Consider the following 17,510-nt stretch of genomic DNA (forward strand, 5'->3'; position numbering starts at 1 on the left):
TGTGCTTTATACATATGGGTGAATGATGGTTTGTTTTGAAGATGCTGTTTCTGTGACACAGCAAACTTAGCCCCTTCAGGAGCTTGCGACAGTAACTTACAGGTGCCAAAATTATTTTGGCCTGTCACATTAACATGGTTGGAGTATGTCCTTCAGAGATTCAGTCTGAGGGGTTCAACTGCATGATGCTGCCCAGAGAGGGGTGAAGGTAGCATGGTCCAGCCCCACAGGGATGCATGTGAGAGGGACTAAAAGGGGTCTACAATATAGTTTACACTGTAACTGACATCACTTTTTACTCCCCCTCCCCTCAAATAAAAGCCAGTATCAAAAATACGCTGCTCTTCTCACTTTGAAACTCAAATGGTCTTAACTGCAGGACTGCCTCCAACATATCATAGACTGATTTTTGTTTGTTTGTTAGACAGTGAGGCGATCAACTTGAGGGAGAGGGAAAATACTTGTCTGGGGCCTGACCTAACCTGAGACTAGAACTACCATCCTAACCCTGTTGATTTTTCTCTCCTGTGATGTCTGATAGCCATCCTTCCTGAATCAGTGTCACGCAGTTGGCCACTCTTCATGGGAAAGTGGGAGGTAAGTCCATAATAAAAAAGTTAAAACTCTACCAAAACATCGCCAGATATTCTGTGCATGATGTGTCTTTCTTGCCCTCATCAAGAAACTCAATTCTTCCAATGCACCCTGGTTCTGATCCACAGTACTATCTGCTCTAAATATCTCCTGACTGGTTCAGACCTGCCCCATAACTCCTTACCCCATCCTCACAACTCTAGTTCTGACAATGCTCTTTGGGAGCATGGGCTAGGGTTTAGAGAAGGCGCATAGTCATGGCAACTAGGTACTTGATGTGCGACCTTGGATTAATTATCTCTATCTCTGTTTTCCCATTTGTAAAATGGGGATGATAATTCTTACTATAACTACAGCTCACAGAGGTGCTCTGAGAATCAATATTTATAAAGTGTTTTTAAATGTTTAGATGGAAGGTTCTGGACCTCCTAAACAAACATACCCAAACTCATTGGGCTTGCCTCCCCCTTTATGATTACTAATTATTTGTATTGCACTTGCACCCAGACCGCAACCAGGATTGGAACCCCTGTATGCTGCATACTGTAGAAACAAAATAAGACCATTCTTGCCCCAGTGAGCTTACAGTATTAATGGACGTAAGATGTGACAGGTGGGTGTAGAACACAAGGCGTTGGGTGGAGATGGAAGATGTTTTTTATTTTCAATTATTTTGTCCTGTTTCTCTGTGCATCTTTAAATAAGTGGTATTTCTTCTTCAAGTGATGGTCCCTATTGTATTCCACTGAGGCCTACGCATGCACACAATGTGCCTGGAATCAGATATTTTGAAATAGAAACCTGTGACTACAGAAGAGGGAAATAGGAGGCTGTACTCCTAGATTATAAGAACCACGGTATAAGCCATACATTCAAGAGTCATGAGAATTTTTTATTCCCTCCATGGATATCAACGTGTCACCTTCTGGAGTATGGCTTGAACAACCCTTTCTGAGATTCTAAAATGCAGTGTAAATGCTGTATAGGTCAGATTTAGCATCACACAGAGAGATCAACTGGGCAAGAGGTAGAGGACAGAACTTTCAGTAATGCCCAAAGCTACAAAACTCCTTACTAGCAGAGATCAGGCTGAGCCCAACTTGATCCATGCATAGGACATCCTGCAAAACTCATCTCTGTATGAAGGCACACCCCCCAAACAATGAAGTGGTAGAAAACTCTAGCAGCACTCTGAAGATTTCAGGCCTATTTTGGCCAAAATGTATCATTCATAATCTTGTAGTGGCACTTAAGTCTGAGGTAGTGGGAATTTTAGAAATGCTTATAGATATCACACCATTGTTACATTCAAATAGGAACATATTAATCATCACATCATCTAGTGCAACGGCTCTCAACCTTTCCAGACAACTGTACCCCTTTCAGGAGTCTGATTTGTCTTGTGTAACCGCAAATTTCACCTCACTTAAAAACTACTTGCTTACAAAATCAGACATAAAAATACAAAAAGTGTCACAGCACACTGACTGAAAAATTGCTTGCTTTCTCACTTTTTTATCATATATTCATATTCTAGTTGATTTATTTTATAATTATTATACTGACATTTCAGTGTATAGGATATAGAGCAGTATGAATAAGTCATTGCATGAAATTTTAGTTTGTACTGAATTTGCTAGTGCTTTTTATGTAGCTTGTTGTAAAACTAGGTAAATTTGATGAATTGATGTACCCCTGGAAAGAATGTTCAAAGCACCTTATTTGTGTTTCTATTCTGTTTAGGACCAATAAAGAATAGAGACAACTGTACATTATTTTTATTATTGAGCCTGCAAAAACAAACAAACCCTATATAGATAGAATACAATGCAGAGGCATTTACAATTACAGTTACGAGGCAGAGAGAGCAGGATGTGAATGGAAGTGAGCAGGACCTTTTCCTAACTGTTACCCATGCTATTGCTTGTTGCCCAGTGGCATTATGTTAATTTTTTCTTCTTATCTCACTACACTAACCAGCGAAATACGGAACATTTTTATTTTGTCAAATCTACCTCATATCACTTCTGCCCCCCCCCCTTCTTCTTATTACGTCTGACATGCTTTCCTATGGGGAAAATATAATGTAATTCCCCAATGCATAGATGTCTAACAGATATGTTAATGTTGCTGAGGTCAGAAAGAACTGAGGTTTTGTATTCTGATTGGGTGCTGCTCTGTACAATTTTGGAGTATATAGGGTACAGTCTGTGATTGAAAATGATAAATTAATGTTAGTAGTTAAAGAAGGATCTAAACTGGACATTTCCTAATTTTTAAAGATAGGTGTGGATGGATAGTTCTCTTAAGCAGTTTAACAAACCTTTTCTGTGTGTGAGTTTGTGCAAATAAATTATAAGGCCATATTCACCTTACCTAATACTTTCTGATCTCTCATCAGTGACATGCTATTGGGAAAAGGCACAACTGCTCAATGATTACAAGTGCCAGGAGCCAATACACAATAGTGTATTGTATTACAGAAAGCACAATAATGTTATAGCAAATAAATTTTTTGTACACATACTTCCACCAAAAATACCATCTGAAACCAAGAAAATGGACACCATTAATTTGCAGCAGCAGCTGGACACTTCTAGCACCAAATATTTTTAAAAATATTTTAACTATATTCCAAGATTAATCTCAATAAAATTGCATTTATAAATAGTGCTCCTTTTTTAAAGAAATAGCCCCAGGCCTGCTTTCCACTACCTACCCTGTCTTTAGCCCTAAAAATGTAAATAAAGGTTGACAAGCAATTGAAAGGAAAGAGTTACAGCTACATACACAGATCTAGGAAAGGTATGAGGTGTAGCAGTGATTATTTTTATTTTCTTGGCTGCATGCAGTCCAACATTAAGTACACATGAGGGTTTTTTCCCCTCAAAATTCAAGCGTGAGAGTAACTTCTAAAAAGAACTACTTATACTGGAACAACATATTGACTATAGCAGTAACATCTCTACCAGTATCTTACATGTCTCATGACTAAACATAATTTTGCTTCTTTGCTATTGCCTATATAATTCTATTACAAATACTTGAACACAAAAAATATTACTCTAATTTGTTAACTTGCAATACAACTATTTTAGCTACTTTTCTTGGGTATAGGTTTGTTTTGAACAGCTTTCCTGCCTGTGATTAACAGCTTCTGTGACTTAGCCTCCAGTTAGAATGAAATGAATGGCAAATCATTGAAAGAAAGAGTGTTGGTTATGCCTGCTGTAGAAAAGTTGATTTAAAGTTACAGGATTTATATAGCAATGCTTCTTTACAACGCACTATTCAAGATGCAATGCCTGTATTCAGGGGTGGTTGTGCATGATGCAAAAGTAACAAGACAGCAGCTGGTGCTAGCGCTGCTCCTTTAGGGCTGGTTTGCAAAGGCGGGAGGGGAGGGGGTCTCCAGTGTGGGTGTGGGGTTATTATGGGAGCGCGGGCACGCAGCGCCAGCCAATAGCTCAGTGGGGCCAGGCGGAGGGAGGCGGTGGCGAGCGGTGCCCCCCTCGCCCCCGGAGCTGGGCTGTGCGCGTGGCTGACTCAGCGCCCGCCGCGCTCGGCACTGTATATAAGCGGGAGTCGGCGAGTGCCGGGCGCGCAGCACGAGGCGGGCGGTTGGCGCGAGGCGAGGCGGTGTGTAACCGTCTAGCGGGCGGGTGTTAGGGCGGGTCCGGGCCGCGCGCCGGGATGGGGCTGGGGCTGCGGCTGCTGTGCGCGGGGCTGCTGTTAGCGGGGCTGCCGGCGGAGCTGGGCGCGCAGGGCGCCCCGGATGCGGCAGCGGTGCCCCGCGGTGGGGGCGGCGCCGGGCCGGGCGGCGAGTACGGGGTGAAGCTGTGCGGCCGGGAGTTCATCCGCGCCGTGATCTTCACCTGCGGCGGGTCCCGCTGGAAGCGCTTGGCCCTGCAGGCGGAGGAGCCGCTGCCTGGCGCTGGTGAGTGACCGGGCGCGCGGGGGGCCGGGGAAGGCGGTGTGCGCCCCCCGGCTGCAAACGGAGGGTCTGGCACGAGCGGGGCACCGCGCTGGGACCTGCTCCCCCTGCAGCCCGGCTCGAGGTGAGGGGAGCGGGCCGGGCTCGCACGCGTCGTGGTGGGGGCGGCGCGGTGTCCCTCGTACGGCCGGGGCCGGGGCCGGGGCGGCGGCTGCTGATTGGACGGGGCAGAGTTAGGCGCAGTCTCGGCTTTTGAAAGCGAGAACCTACGTCGCCCCCTTTCTCCCCCCGCCCGGCTACGGCCGATGAGGGGAAGCGGCCAACTTCCCTGTCTCTGCCCCTCGTTCTTGGGGAGCATGCTGCGCCCTTGGCCCGGGGACCAGCGCGAAACTCACCCGTACGCGCCAGGAAGGGTAAGACACGCGCCTGGGACGTGGCCGTCCCTGCTCCCGCGCAGCCTTCGAGCGGGACCCTGGCGAGGCACTGCCCCTCCGGTCCCGCTCTGTTCGCTGCGGCCCTTCGCGCACGGACAGGGCTGCCCCGGCCGGGGTAAAGTCACTAACATTCGCGTGTGCTCAGGTGCTACCCTCGTGGTCCCCATACAAGTACCTAGGAGGGAGCGAGACCTTCTTACTCCATTTAACAGCTCCGGCCAGCGGCGAAAGTGGCAAGTGTCACTGCTAGTCGCAGGCGAGGGTAGAGAAAACCCGTATTTCTCCCCAAGAAGCTTGGCAGACTGGGAAACAAAGGGCTGCTGTACACCTACAACTTAGCTTGACCCAGCTCTGGTGCTCAAGGGGGGGGGAATTCACACCCTCGAGAGATGTAGCGAAGCAAGCCCTGGTCTAGACACTGCTGTGCTGACAGAATTCTTCTGTTGACTGAGCTGCTGCCTCTGAGGGGGTGGATTAACCACAGTGACAGCAAAACCCTTGAGTCACTGCAGGGCGTGCCTAACGCAGCTGTGATGCCCTAGCATCTGTAGTATGGGCAAGTGCTCAGTCTTCTCTCTGCTTAGACTCTAAACAAGTGGAATTAACCACATACTTGTTATGGGCACACACTTCAGAGAAAGCTCTACTACTTACCCCTCTTCCATCTTGAATATGGTGGTAAGGGGTTGCAGCTGATGCTCTTCAGTCAGTCCATATGGCAAGAACAGAGCACTGTCACAAATCACCTAAAAACCCACAAACACATGGGGTCACTTCTACTTTGCTAGTGATGGGACATGTTCAAATAAATGCTTCTGTTAGTGAAACTTTAATCCATCATCCCAGGAAAAACAACAACAACAACATCGAATCATGGCTAAGCTCGCAGCATTTCTCTAGTTCAGCCACCAGGGGCTTTTCTTGCAGCCACAGCCTTCTGGGTGGTGATTTGGGGGAGGGGGCAAAGAAGCAGCCCTTACCCAGGGGCCGCCAGCAGTGGTTAGGCCCTGCCCCACTCTGGAGCGCCACAAGCTGGAGGAGCAGGCAGCCAGTGAGCTCCCTCCCTTTAGGAGGGCAGTGGGGTGAGGCTTCAGCCCTTGGGTGGCAGGCTCTAGCCACGGGGCTTCAGGCTCTGTCCCTGGGCCCTGTCCCCTGGCATTGGACTTCAGGCTCCGTTCCCTGACTGCATGGTGACAGGCTCTAGGTCCAAGCTCTCTCCCGGCCCCTTGCTGCCTCCCCCGGTGCCCCATCACCCCTACTGCCTGTGTACTCACCTCCCCATCCAGGGCTTAATTTGTCCCCAGGCTTGCCGGAGCTGAGTAAATCTGCTGTGAAAAGTGATACAGGTCTGTCACATCTTACAAGCATTTAACATGCGCGATTTCAGCTTTACGCGGTTGGCAAAACCAAAAAAAAAAAGAGAAAAATAAATTTTAATACTGTACTTGTAGTGTGGGCAATTCCGCCCACCATTCAACTCAATGCAATTTTGACTATACGCGGTTTTCGCTTTACACGCTAACCGTGGAATGGAACCCCCGCGTAAGATGAGACTCACCTGTACTAACAAACATACAAATATCACTTTTCACAGCACACATAGGCGATAGCAAGTCTTGGCAAAAGAAACAATAAGAAAAAAACCAAGAACATTCAAAGCACCTTATTTGTGTTTCTATGCTGTTTAGGTCCAATAAAGAATAGCGACAACTGTACATTATTTTTATTATTGAGCCTGCAAAAAACAAACCAACCCTAAATTGGTAGATTACAATGATTTGGACATGTCTATGTGCATATTTGTTTTTCCTAAAGTTCATTAAGTATATTAGGGAAAATTTGTCAGAGGAGCCATCAGCAATAATTGATGGCCGCACTCTGAGGCCACCAAAAATTTGTTGAGAACGCATGTCATAAAAGGTGTATTTGCTTAAAGATTAAACACTGTCACTGTTGTTCAAGTCATGTTAAAATGATTCCTATTATGTATTCAGAAGTCAGAAATAGCAACCGACTCCAAAGCACTTCCTAAGACTTCTGGATTAGTCAGCCTGTACTGTATTTATTGTTAGTGTTTAGTTTTAACAACTAACTGTTGAACAAAGTATACATTTATTACCATGTCTCTGTAGTCACATTATTTCCTGAGTTTTTTATTGTATTATAGCAGTACCCAGAACCCCCACACATGGATCAAAATCCCATTGTGTTAGGCACTGCAGAAACATAACTCAAAGACTGTCCCTGCTCCAAAGAGCTTACAATGTAGCTTTTTGCTTATTAATCTGACTAAGAGATTGTCCTGCATACAGACAAACTGTTATAGTTCATAACTATTCATCAGTTTGATGCACACACAAAGGCATTGTTTCTACCTGATACTTAGTTTGTACATTTATATATCACATAATTGATAAACCACATTTAAAAAGCATTGTTTTAACAATGAAAAAAACTATTACCATAATATTTGCCACAGATGTGCTAATCAGAGTGTGCTGTGTTTGGCCACTGATTATTCTGACAGCCTGGTCTTACCAAGTGCCTACAGGAGCATGAAATACACCTTCTGAGCTGAAAAACCAAAAAACATTACTCCACTGTCTTCCCAAACTTATTTCAGCATTCCGCATGTCACAAATAGAGAAGTTCCTTTTTCTGTCTAAAAAAATGTAACACTGCTGACATAACTGAAGTAAAAGGTGTAAGAGTAACAGGGTGAAATTGCCTTTTTTGGGAGGGCTGTTGAGTGGGGAGAGATGACTAGTAGTATCAGACTCGGAGACTTGAAGACTACTTTGTGGAGCTGAGAATTGGAAAGTGATCCCTTCTTTCAGTAGCACATTATAGAACAAGTCATATTTGGTCCCATTCTTATTTAGCAGGGTACAATTAACTCTTATGGACTTCAACAGGGGTTACTGTGTTTTGTGGCAAGAGAACTTGGGTGTAAATCCGCAAAGGGACTTGTGTGGTGCAAGGCTGAATATTGCAATGCTTAACTTTTTAGGCACTTAGCTACCTCGGAATCCTCAGATCCTGAGTTAAGCATCTAGGCTCTGTATACAATGCATGGAAAGATTTACACACCTGGGAATGGGATCCACAAAAACCAGCACTGTGGTGGTGGGGAGTTGAAGAGTAGGGTGTGTCTGAAGCCCCACCTCTTTCAGGGAGTTAGATGCCCAAGCTCAAGCTAGAGGAAGGCACTTAAGGTCTGCAGCCAGAAACCCTGTTCTGATATCAGGCACCTAATCTGTTTCTCGCAAAAACAGCGACGGTGCACATCTAACTCCACACAAAATGGTTGGGGGTGGAGGGTGAGAGAGAAATAGAGCAACTCCCTTATAACCTTTAGCCCAGTGGTGAGGGCACCCTCCCAGATGTGCGAGTTCCTGATTCTCCCTGAAGAAGAGGGATTTGGATGGGGGTTTCCCACCCCTCACCGTGAGTGCCCCAACTATTGGGGTCTGGAATATTCTGCTGTGGCTCTCTCAGAAGTTTTCCTATTGAAGCTATTTAATTTTGTATAAATAATTAAATATTGGACCAAAGAGTGTGAGAATGGCTCAATAGTCCATTGCTGAGGGTACTCATCTGAGATGTGGTGAGTGCCCTCACCACTGGACTGAAGCGTGAGAGACGTCTTCATTCACTTGTCCCTGATCTCTCCACTGTATGTGTAGAGTATCAGAGGGGTAGCCGTGTTAATCTGGATCTGTAAAAGCAGCAGAGAGTCTTGTGGCACCTTATAGACTAACAGGCGTTTGGGAGCATGAGCTTTCGTGGGTGAATACCCACTTTGTCGGATGCATGTAGTGGAAATTTCCAGGGGCAGGTATATATAAGCCCCTGGAAAGCTTATATAAGCTTATATATACCTGCCCCTGGAAATTTCCACTACATGCATCCGACAAAGTGGGTAATCACCCACGAAAGCTCAAGCTCCCAAACGTCTGTTAGTCTATAAGGTGCCACAAGACTCTTTGCTGCTTTTATAGGTGTAGAGTTAGGTGTGCTTTGAGAACACTTACCTGATTGGGCCCTGCAGGTGAGATAGGCAAAGGACCCCACTGGGATTTAGACATGAGATTGAGATAGGGTGACCAGATGTCCCGATTTTATTGGGACAGTCCCGATTTTAACACATTTGTCCCATGTCCCGACTGCACATCGGTTGTGACGCCCTTTGTCCCGATATCGTGGACCGCTCACCATCACCGCCAAAGTGCCGGGGCTGGCATGGCGGTGCTTCCTGAGGCTGCTCCCAGCGGCGCACCTGCCCACTGGCAGGAGCCGGCAGTGCTGGCGGCCCCTAGGCAGAGGGGGTCTCTGTGTGCTGCACCGGCTCCCTCCTAGCCAATCAGAGCTGCAGGGGTGGGGCTTGCAGGCGCCAGCAGCAGGCAGAGAGCCCCCCGCCCCACCCAACCCAACCTGACCCTATGAGCCAGAGGGACCTGCTGGATGCTTCCTGGGAGCCGCTGCTGCCTGGCTCCAGGTAGCTAGAGAGGGCCCTGGCATTGCCCCGCCCCACAGACAGCATAGCTCCGCTCCCCACTCACCATGTGGACAGTTCCCTGCAGCGTGTGGGCTCCATTCAGTGTCAGGCGCCGCGTGCATCAGCGGGATAAATAGCTCCCCAGCCCCCACTATGCTGCCTCCACACAGCTGCTCTGCCCGGGCTGCAGCCGTGATCCAACGAGGGCATTTGGCCAGGGCAGGGAAGGCACCAAGGGGGCCACAGCAGAGAGCAGGGGCGGGTGGTGCTTTGATCTGGTGCAGTTTCCCATGTGCCCCCCGCAACTATCTCCTGCAGTGGGGGTGGGGGTGATTATAAAGCCAGGTGGGAGAATCAGTGGCCACTTTGGGTGAGTCTGCACCGCAGTTTAAGCGCAGGGTTAGTGGGACTTGAGTCAGCTGAGCTGTGTTAGGGATCCCTGGGCTTAGGGTGACCAAAGGTCCCAATATTAGAGGCTTTGTCTTGTATATGCAATTATTCCCCACCCCCCGCCCCGAAAAAAAAAGTGTCCTGATTTTTTACACTTGCTATATATCACCCTAGATTGAGATGTGCACCTATCCAGAGGCAGAAACCATGGGGACTTTTACAGTCACTTCCAGAATTGGTGACAGCTGAGCAGGTGTTGTGGGGATCTCAGTGGTGCCTAAATTTTGGAGCTAGGTGCTTGAGTCCTTTTGGGGAACTGGGCCTTGGTATAGTTACTCATTTAATTTTTTCCATTCCAGGTATGATAGCTTCCTCACATTTGAATGCTATATTATTTGGTTACTTAGAACTGGTCTTCATGAACATTTAGTTCTCAGCAAGCTGGGGTGTGAATCTGCCATGGACTAACTGTCCGTGTGGACCCTGATGCCATTCATTTCAAAGAGTCAGCAGGGTCCACATGGACACTTAGTTTGTAGCAGGCTAGTAGGGGAAAGATTCACATCGTAGCTTGCTGCAAACTAAATATTTGTGTAGACAAGCACTTATATGGATCAAGGATTTTATATTTTGTTTAGGCAGAATTCCTTTATCAAAATATAAAATACAAAATAGATCAATAATATTTACAGCACAAAGTTAAAAAGATGTTCTGCAACACTACTAAGGTCCCCACCACACTGTATACACTAGATCATATACAGGTATTTAAATGGATGGAGGAGGCTAGACTTGCTCTTCTATTTATTGGGTTAATTTATTCTGAAAGATCTTTTTAAAGAAAATTGTCGTCATGTAAAAGGGATTAATTGTAAATACTAATTGAATAACAAAATTATAGCTTGAAAAGATTTCCTTTGGAGTAATGCAATTTAAAGGTTATTTTATTTACACTAGCCATTAAACCTGTTACTATAAAATCAGTTCAAGACACCTACGTACTCTGAACTATAACCAGCATCAGTAAAACAAGTGCTTAAGCAAATACTGAAATTTCTAATAAACTGGGGTGAAAGAGCAGCTCTGCAAATGTGTGACAAGAGCAGTGTCCTTGTAAGAAAGTTGTACAGACTTAGGGCAATAGGATTTAGGACTTAGTCAATGTAATCCTCAAGCATCAGAAAGTTCCTTCTTGATAGTAGGCACCTAACTTATTCTGCTGTATTTGAAGTACTCAATATGTTTTTCCCATTTATCTGAGCAGCAGGGTAGAAATGGACATGTACTCTTGTAATAGCTGGATGGCTCAGGAAAATCAGATAATTTGATTTATCCTTGTGTTCTGAAATATAATCCATCAGAAAGATCAAAGGAAAAGGTACTTTTAAAAAAAAAGGTGACAGCAGTACATGTACTAGGGCCATCTAGGAACCTTAAACCTATAACTGTTTTATTTTCCTCATAGTCTCCTGCTTTGACCTCTCTCTTAGCTAGAGGCACAGCCATGCTTTCAACAGCAAGTCATCAGCTTTCATGCCACAGTAGCTTCTGTAAGATAAAAATTTAGGTAGATAAGGGTTTGCCTCAAAAATATGCCTTCTCACTCCAAACTTGGATGGATGCACTATCATCTAGTATTAGGGTCTCTGAATGGGATTGAGATGGAACTGATCTTGATAAACAGACTGCATCATGAGTGCTCATGGGCTTACAGCATTAATCCTTCAGTGTTCATGTGGACTTTCAGTCATTCAATTTCATGGCAGCCATAAGAGCTTTTGTCTTGATCAACCCTTAAAAGCTAACAAACTCTACATGGTTCCCAAAACCTCTGAGGAAGAATAGTCATATTAACAGCCCATTATCAATGACTTGGAAGGACATAGTAGTCGATGAGAAACTATAGGTATGGTGCTTCCCCACGTAGCATGTTAAGTATGGGGGCTAAGGTTCTATTTTGCACCTTTAAGAGGTACAATACAGAACCCTCAGCCTAGAGAAGTGGGGTGGGCTGGCTGAGGTGACTAACCCACTTTTGTACTCTCCTGCTCCTGGCGATGCTTCAGGGGCTGGAGCAGCTCTGATGTTACTTAGCTGTAGGGGCTTGTTTAAGTTATGGCAGCCTCTCTTTGCTGCAGCACTGCCTAGAAGAGCCCAGACATGCTTCCTACACTAGGGCTTTGGAAGGGGCGCTTATGTCTGTCTTATGCAGTCCCTGTGCTGGGGAAATCCTCTTTTGACGGGATACTGAGCTTTTAGGGCCCCATAATACCACTCTATCCCGTTTACCCCATGGAAAAAGGCTGAAGCAGGGGTGACAATCTTACCCAGTACATGTATTTTTTTGCATATCACTCCGTTCTGGTTGGGTATACTCACAAGTTTAAATAAAAATTAATACATTTTGTTGAAATGACTTGTCTTCAAAGGACTTAGTTCAAGACATGGATGAAGTTTAAAAACAAATCTGTTCATTTTAGGCAAAGCAGCATCTTAACTATTTTTTCCCCCCAAAGGGCACTTTTCTGCCATGCTCCTAGTTCAGTGCCTGAATTGATTTTGTTGAAATTATAAAGAAAAACATTATTTAGGGCCCCAAGAGTAGATAAGAGAAACTGTAATACAAAAGGATTTTGCCTACCATCAAAGGAAGGGAAAATAGGGATTTCACATGGAATGGCTTTTACAGTCTAGGTTGGTGGTGCTTGTGATATCCCCACACTGACTGTGCTTACACTTACATGAGGGAAATTTCATTGATAGATTTCATGAAACAGGTGGTTGTCTTGCTTTGTTCTTTTAGCCACCCACAGAAGTTCCCAAATTGTGGCCTGCACAGAGTTGGTGTGTAACTAAGCTGCTAACCTTCCTTCTTTCCAGTTGAGAGAAATAGAGCTGATGGGAGGGAGAGATTAAACAAAGAGCCAAAGCATTAGCTGAAAATATAAATACTTTCCTAACATTACCCTATGTAAGCAACTGGTAGTGTCTGCAAATAAGGCACTATAGCGGGGTGGTTACCCCGCTCCTGCCCTGAAGGGCTTAAAACAGCCCTGGGAGAGGGCTGTGGCAGGGAAAGCAGCTACTAGATTGATTGGGGAAGCAGCCGCAGCTGAGACACACCCCAATCAGGCCTCAGCTAGCCCTGTATAAAAAGGCTGGGAGCCAGGCACTCAGCAGTCTCTCTCTGCGTTCAGAGAGAGAAAGGCCTGGCTGCAGGGAGGTTAACCAGGTTTCTGGAGTGGAGCAGGACTGGGGAAAGGCCAAGGGAGCTGAGGAGCTCTGGCCTAGGAAAGCCCCAGGCTGCAGGCCTGGTAAGGTCTATTAGGTACTGGGTTGAAGAGGCAGCCCATGGGCAGCCAGAGGCAGCCGGTCCAAACCCCTTTTTGCCTGTGATGCTTGGCTGATAGACTGCAGTCCCCCCCCCAGGGCGCGGGGGCTAGATGGTGACTGGCGGTAGCCACGACTGAGGCGATGTGGGGATAGGGGCTGGGGGTTCCCCTGGGTGGGGAGACCCAGAGAGAGTGGGTTACTGCTAGGGGGCAGCACCCCAGAGAACAGGGTACCAGGTCCGTGAGGGACACAGGGAGCCAAGCGGTGGTGGGACACCAGCCTACAGAGAGTGCTCCGGAGGCTGGAAACGCTAATTCCCAGCGACAACCAGCAGGAGGTGCTGCAGGGGTGAGTTATGCACCCTTACAGGGACAGTGGTTCATGCAATCAAGAATAGTAGTCAATAAGAATTGAAAAGGTGGTCCACACAGTAGGAAGCTTGCCAACCTCTAGGATGGTGCTTCTACATAGCAACATTGTTTGATAGAGCCATTTTGACATTTATACTCATCGCACCTTACAATCATAGATGTATGTTCTGTGTCTCCTAAAGCACCTGCCATGTTGCTTAGCACAGTTAGGGAATGTTGAGTAACTAAATGAGTTTGGAATGGAATGGATTTGGAGGACAAACACAAATATGATGCTTGTGGATTCTTCTCCACAACTGAGGGAATCTACTTGCACATGAGATGTGATAGAAAGCTATTTAATCTTGCAAGACTCAGAGCTAAATCTAAGGCTCAGGAGGCCCTTATCCAACACTGCCTCTTTGCTAATGATGCAGCAGTGACAACCCACACAAAAGCTCGTCTCCAAAACCTTATGGATAGTTTTTCCAAAGCCTGCCAAGACTTACCCTAAGCCTAAAAAAGACAACATAATGTACCATTATGGAGCTTAGGAAGCACCCTCCATCAAGATCAACAACTCTAAACTTGAAGTGGTGAATGAGTTCACATACCTGGGGTCCACTATCACAGTCAACCTTTCACTTGAAACGGAACTCAATATCTGCACTGGAAAAGTTGCCACAACAATGTCTAGACCAGTGGTTCTCAGTGTTTTGTACTGGTGACCCTTTTCACATAGTAAGCCTTTGAGTGTGACCCCCTGATAAATTAAAAACACTTTTTAATATTTAACACCATTATAAATGCTAGATGCAAAGGGAGGTTTGGGGTGGAGGCTGACAGCTCGTGACCCCCCATGTAATAACCTCGTGACCCCCTGAGGTCCCAACCCCCCAGTTTGAGAACCTCTGGTCTAGACTGAGCAAGAGGGTATGGCAAAACAACAAACTGATAGACCACACAAGATCTGTGTGTATCATGCATGTGTTATCAGCACACTTTTGTATGGGAGCAAGACATGGACCTTATACTCTCATCAAGAAAAGAGGCTCAACAGCTTTCAGATATGTTGCCTTTGTCAAATCTTGGGCATTTCCTCAAGGGACAGTGTCACCAACACTGAGGTGCTCAAGCAGGCCAGCATACCCAGCATGCAAACACTCCTCAGACAGAGATGCCTCTGCTGGCTTGGGCATGTTTGCCGAATGTATGATGGGCATAACCTAAAGAACATCCTCTATGGCGAATTGGCATCTGGAAAAAGACCCAAAGAATGCCCAAAATTGTGTTCAAGGATGTGTTCAAGTGAGAGCTCAAAGAAATGGATGTGGACAAATGGGAAGATCACACTCAAGACCACAGCCTTTGGAAACAAAGGTCTCCAGAGTTACGAGAGGAAGCTGTCCAGCTTAGCAAAGGAGAAAAGAACTTGCAGAAGGCAGAGCCCAAAGGGTCAAAACGTCACTTAAATGTGACAGATGCAGCAGAGATTCTCTCTCTCAAGTGGGTCTCTTCAGCCACAGCTGCGGCTGCCATAAAACCAACTGAGTAAATTCTCTCTCTCTCTGGGTGGATACCCATGGTCCTCTCAAGACCAAAGGATACCTACTACTGTGGGTCAGAAAAGTGTTGGGGAGAGCACTTACTCAGTTGGACCATTGTTAAAGACCTCATCCCAGATGTTGCAAAAAACTCTGGTACAAGTTCAAGACAGTCCAATTAACTACCCAACACACACTTTGCTATAATAGATGATCCAGGCATAGGTTTAAGAGCACAGCTGTGGACCATTACCTTCTCTCAGCCAGTCAATCCCTAGGATAGCTTTTCTCAAACGGGGGTCAGCGAGGGTACTCCAGGGGCTCCATGGGTCCCACTATCAACTCAACTCTTCCCCCTCCCTTCCAGCACCTCATGCACACCGAGGAACAGCTATTCAGCAGCATGTAGGAGGTGCTGGGAGAGAGGGGGAGGAGCAGGGAGCACTCAGGGGAGAGGGCGGAATCAGGTCTGAGGCCACCAGTCCAGCTGATCAACTCCTCCCTCTCCCTCCCAGTGCCTCCTGTAGGCTGGGGAAGAGCTGTTCAGTGGTGTGCAGGAGGCACTGGGAGGGAGAGGGAGGAGTGGGGATGGGGTGGAAAGAGGCATGGAAAAGAAGGGGGAAGGGTGGAGTGGGGGCAGGAAGAGGTGGGGCTTTGGGAAGGGGTGATGTGGGGGGCAGGGCCTGGGGCTGAGTGGTGGGTTTGGGGGGGCCATGAAAAATTTTAAATCAAAATAGGGGTCCTTGGATTGCTAAAGTTTGAGAACTGTTGTCCTAGGAAATTGCCTCTATCTCATAGCTGCTTAATTACTCGTTATAGAAGAATAGCACACAGGTGGTGACTTCCCACCTAAAACTGCATGTAAACTGCATGCTGTCCTTGTGGAAAAAGGATGCCTCATCAAGTATGTCGCTTACAGCAGCCACACTGTTGTAGTTATGCTAAGTACATGTTTATTACAAAACTAGCCTGTTTAAAACAACCGTTACATAAAAACAACCCTGTCAGCCAGGGTAGTGGGAGTGCTGTTCTTGTTGTCTTGTGTTTAGGTAATGATTAAGGCTAAGTTTTAGACATGGGTATTTTTAGTAAAAGTCATGGACAGGTCACGGGCACTAAACAAAAAATTGACGGCATGACTTGTACTATACCCCTGACAATCTTAGGAGTGCTACAGGTGTGCGGAGAGGGGGCACCGTGGGTGCTGGAGGGAGGTGGGATTGGCAAGCTCTCTATCTGGCTTCTTGGAAGTGGTGACATATCCCTCCATAAACTCCTAGCTCCGCACGCTGCCAGCTCCGCAGCTCCCATTGTCCGGAAACGGTTGCAAATGGGAGCTGTGGGGGCAGTGTCCAGGGGCGGAGGCAGGGACATGTTTCTGCTTCTGGGGAGCCCTCCCCAGCTAAGTGCCACCTAGAGCCCTTGTCCCCTTCCATGTGTCAACCCCCTGGTCCCTCCCACACCCAAACTCCTCCTGCTGCTTGGGGTGGGACAGCAGTGGCCCGAGGCTGCCCCAGCAGTGGCCGGTGCAACTGGCCCAGGGGCTGCCTGAGCAGGGGATTCCGTGACTTCTGTGACCTCCATGATAAACTCGCAGCCTTAATAATGATTCATTATTAGCTGAATGATTTTGATGCAACTTCTAACCATGACCTTCCACCCTTAGGAACACTATAATGACCCCTAACAACTTTGGAATTAAAAAAAAATCTTCATTTTTATTTTAACAGATTCTTCTCAAGCCACCAGTAACAAAGAACTGGAGAACTTGAAGTTGCAGTCATTCTTAGGTCCTGGATTGGAGCAGCTGCAAAGAGCCAGTGTACCGCTTGGACAGCTGATATTGAAGGATTTGTTTAGTTTATATGATTATAATGAGTATGTACCCATGTCAGATGACTTCAGTGAATATGTTCGCCAGGTTGAGGATGCTGCCTGGAAGAACAGAGGTGGAACAGGGATTGCCAATCCCATGAGGTCAAACAGTTTTCCTTGGGCCAAGTATCCCAGAAGAAAACGAGACTTCTCAATGGGGGTAGCAGGAGTGTGCTGCAAATGGGGCTGTACCAAAGCTGAGATCAGTACACTATGCTGAGATTAAAATTGTGTTTCTGTATTTATTTTAGACATACGAACTCAATGTTAGTTGCAGTGATGCCTGATCAAGTACTGCATGTAGGGAGCAAAACAGTCTCAATAACATGGCAATTTTGTCTGCAAGCAGCTGTATGTTACTGTTTTTTCTCTAAAAACTCAAACTTATGGTAATCAGAACTTTGTTTTGCTGCAGTAACCTTTGCTCTAACTGTGTTAGTAAACCTTTACTTTCTGTGTTTTAAGGCTTTGTCTTTAAAATTATAAGAAGACTTTCACACCACCTCTTTGTAACACTTCAGGGAGAAACCTCAATGGTAATTAAAGTATGTTACACTA

The 17,510-nt window shown here is 46.3% G+C and overlaps 2 protein-coding genes across 8 annotated transcripts in view; one reads left to right on the top strand and one right to left on the bottom strand.

Annotated features, from left to right (window-relative positions):
* The window catches only part of LOC120408000 (programmed cell death 1 ligand 1-like), an 85,137-nt gene extending 79,960 nt beyond the window's left edge, over positions 1-5,177 (bottom strand). For 6 of the 7 annotated variants that reach the window (XR_005600363.1, XM_039544444.1, XM_039544447.1 and 3 more), the window contains exon 1: positions 4,924-4,981. The gene's annotated coding sequence lies outside the window, so the exon portion shown is untranslated. Of the gene's footprint in view, positions 1-4,923; positions 4,982-5,162 lie in introns of those variants that run through there. The other variant, XM_039544442.1, reaches the window with a different exon arrangement.
* LOC120408003 (relaxin-3-like) lies at positions 4,253-17,510 on the top strand. The gene is made up of 2 exons (XM_039544455.1): positions 4,253-4,531; positions 16,808-17,510. The coding sequence occupies exons 1-2, from the start codon at positions 4,288-4,290 to the stop codon at positions 17,170-17,172; spliced, it is 609 nt and encodes a 202-aa protein (XP_039400389.1). The 5' UTR covers positions 4,253-4,287; the 3' UTR covers positions 17,173-17,510.

Source organism: Mauremys reevesii, linkage group 6, assembly GCF_016161935.1.
Source record: "Mauremys reevesii isolate NIE-2019 linkage group 6, ASM1616193v1, whole genome shotgun sequence".
Lineage (NCBI taxonomy): Eukaryota > Metazoa > Chordata > Testudines > Geoemydidae > Mauremys > Mauremys reevesii.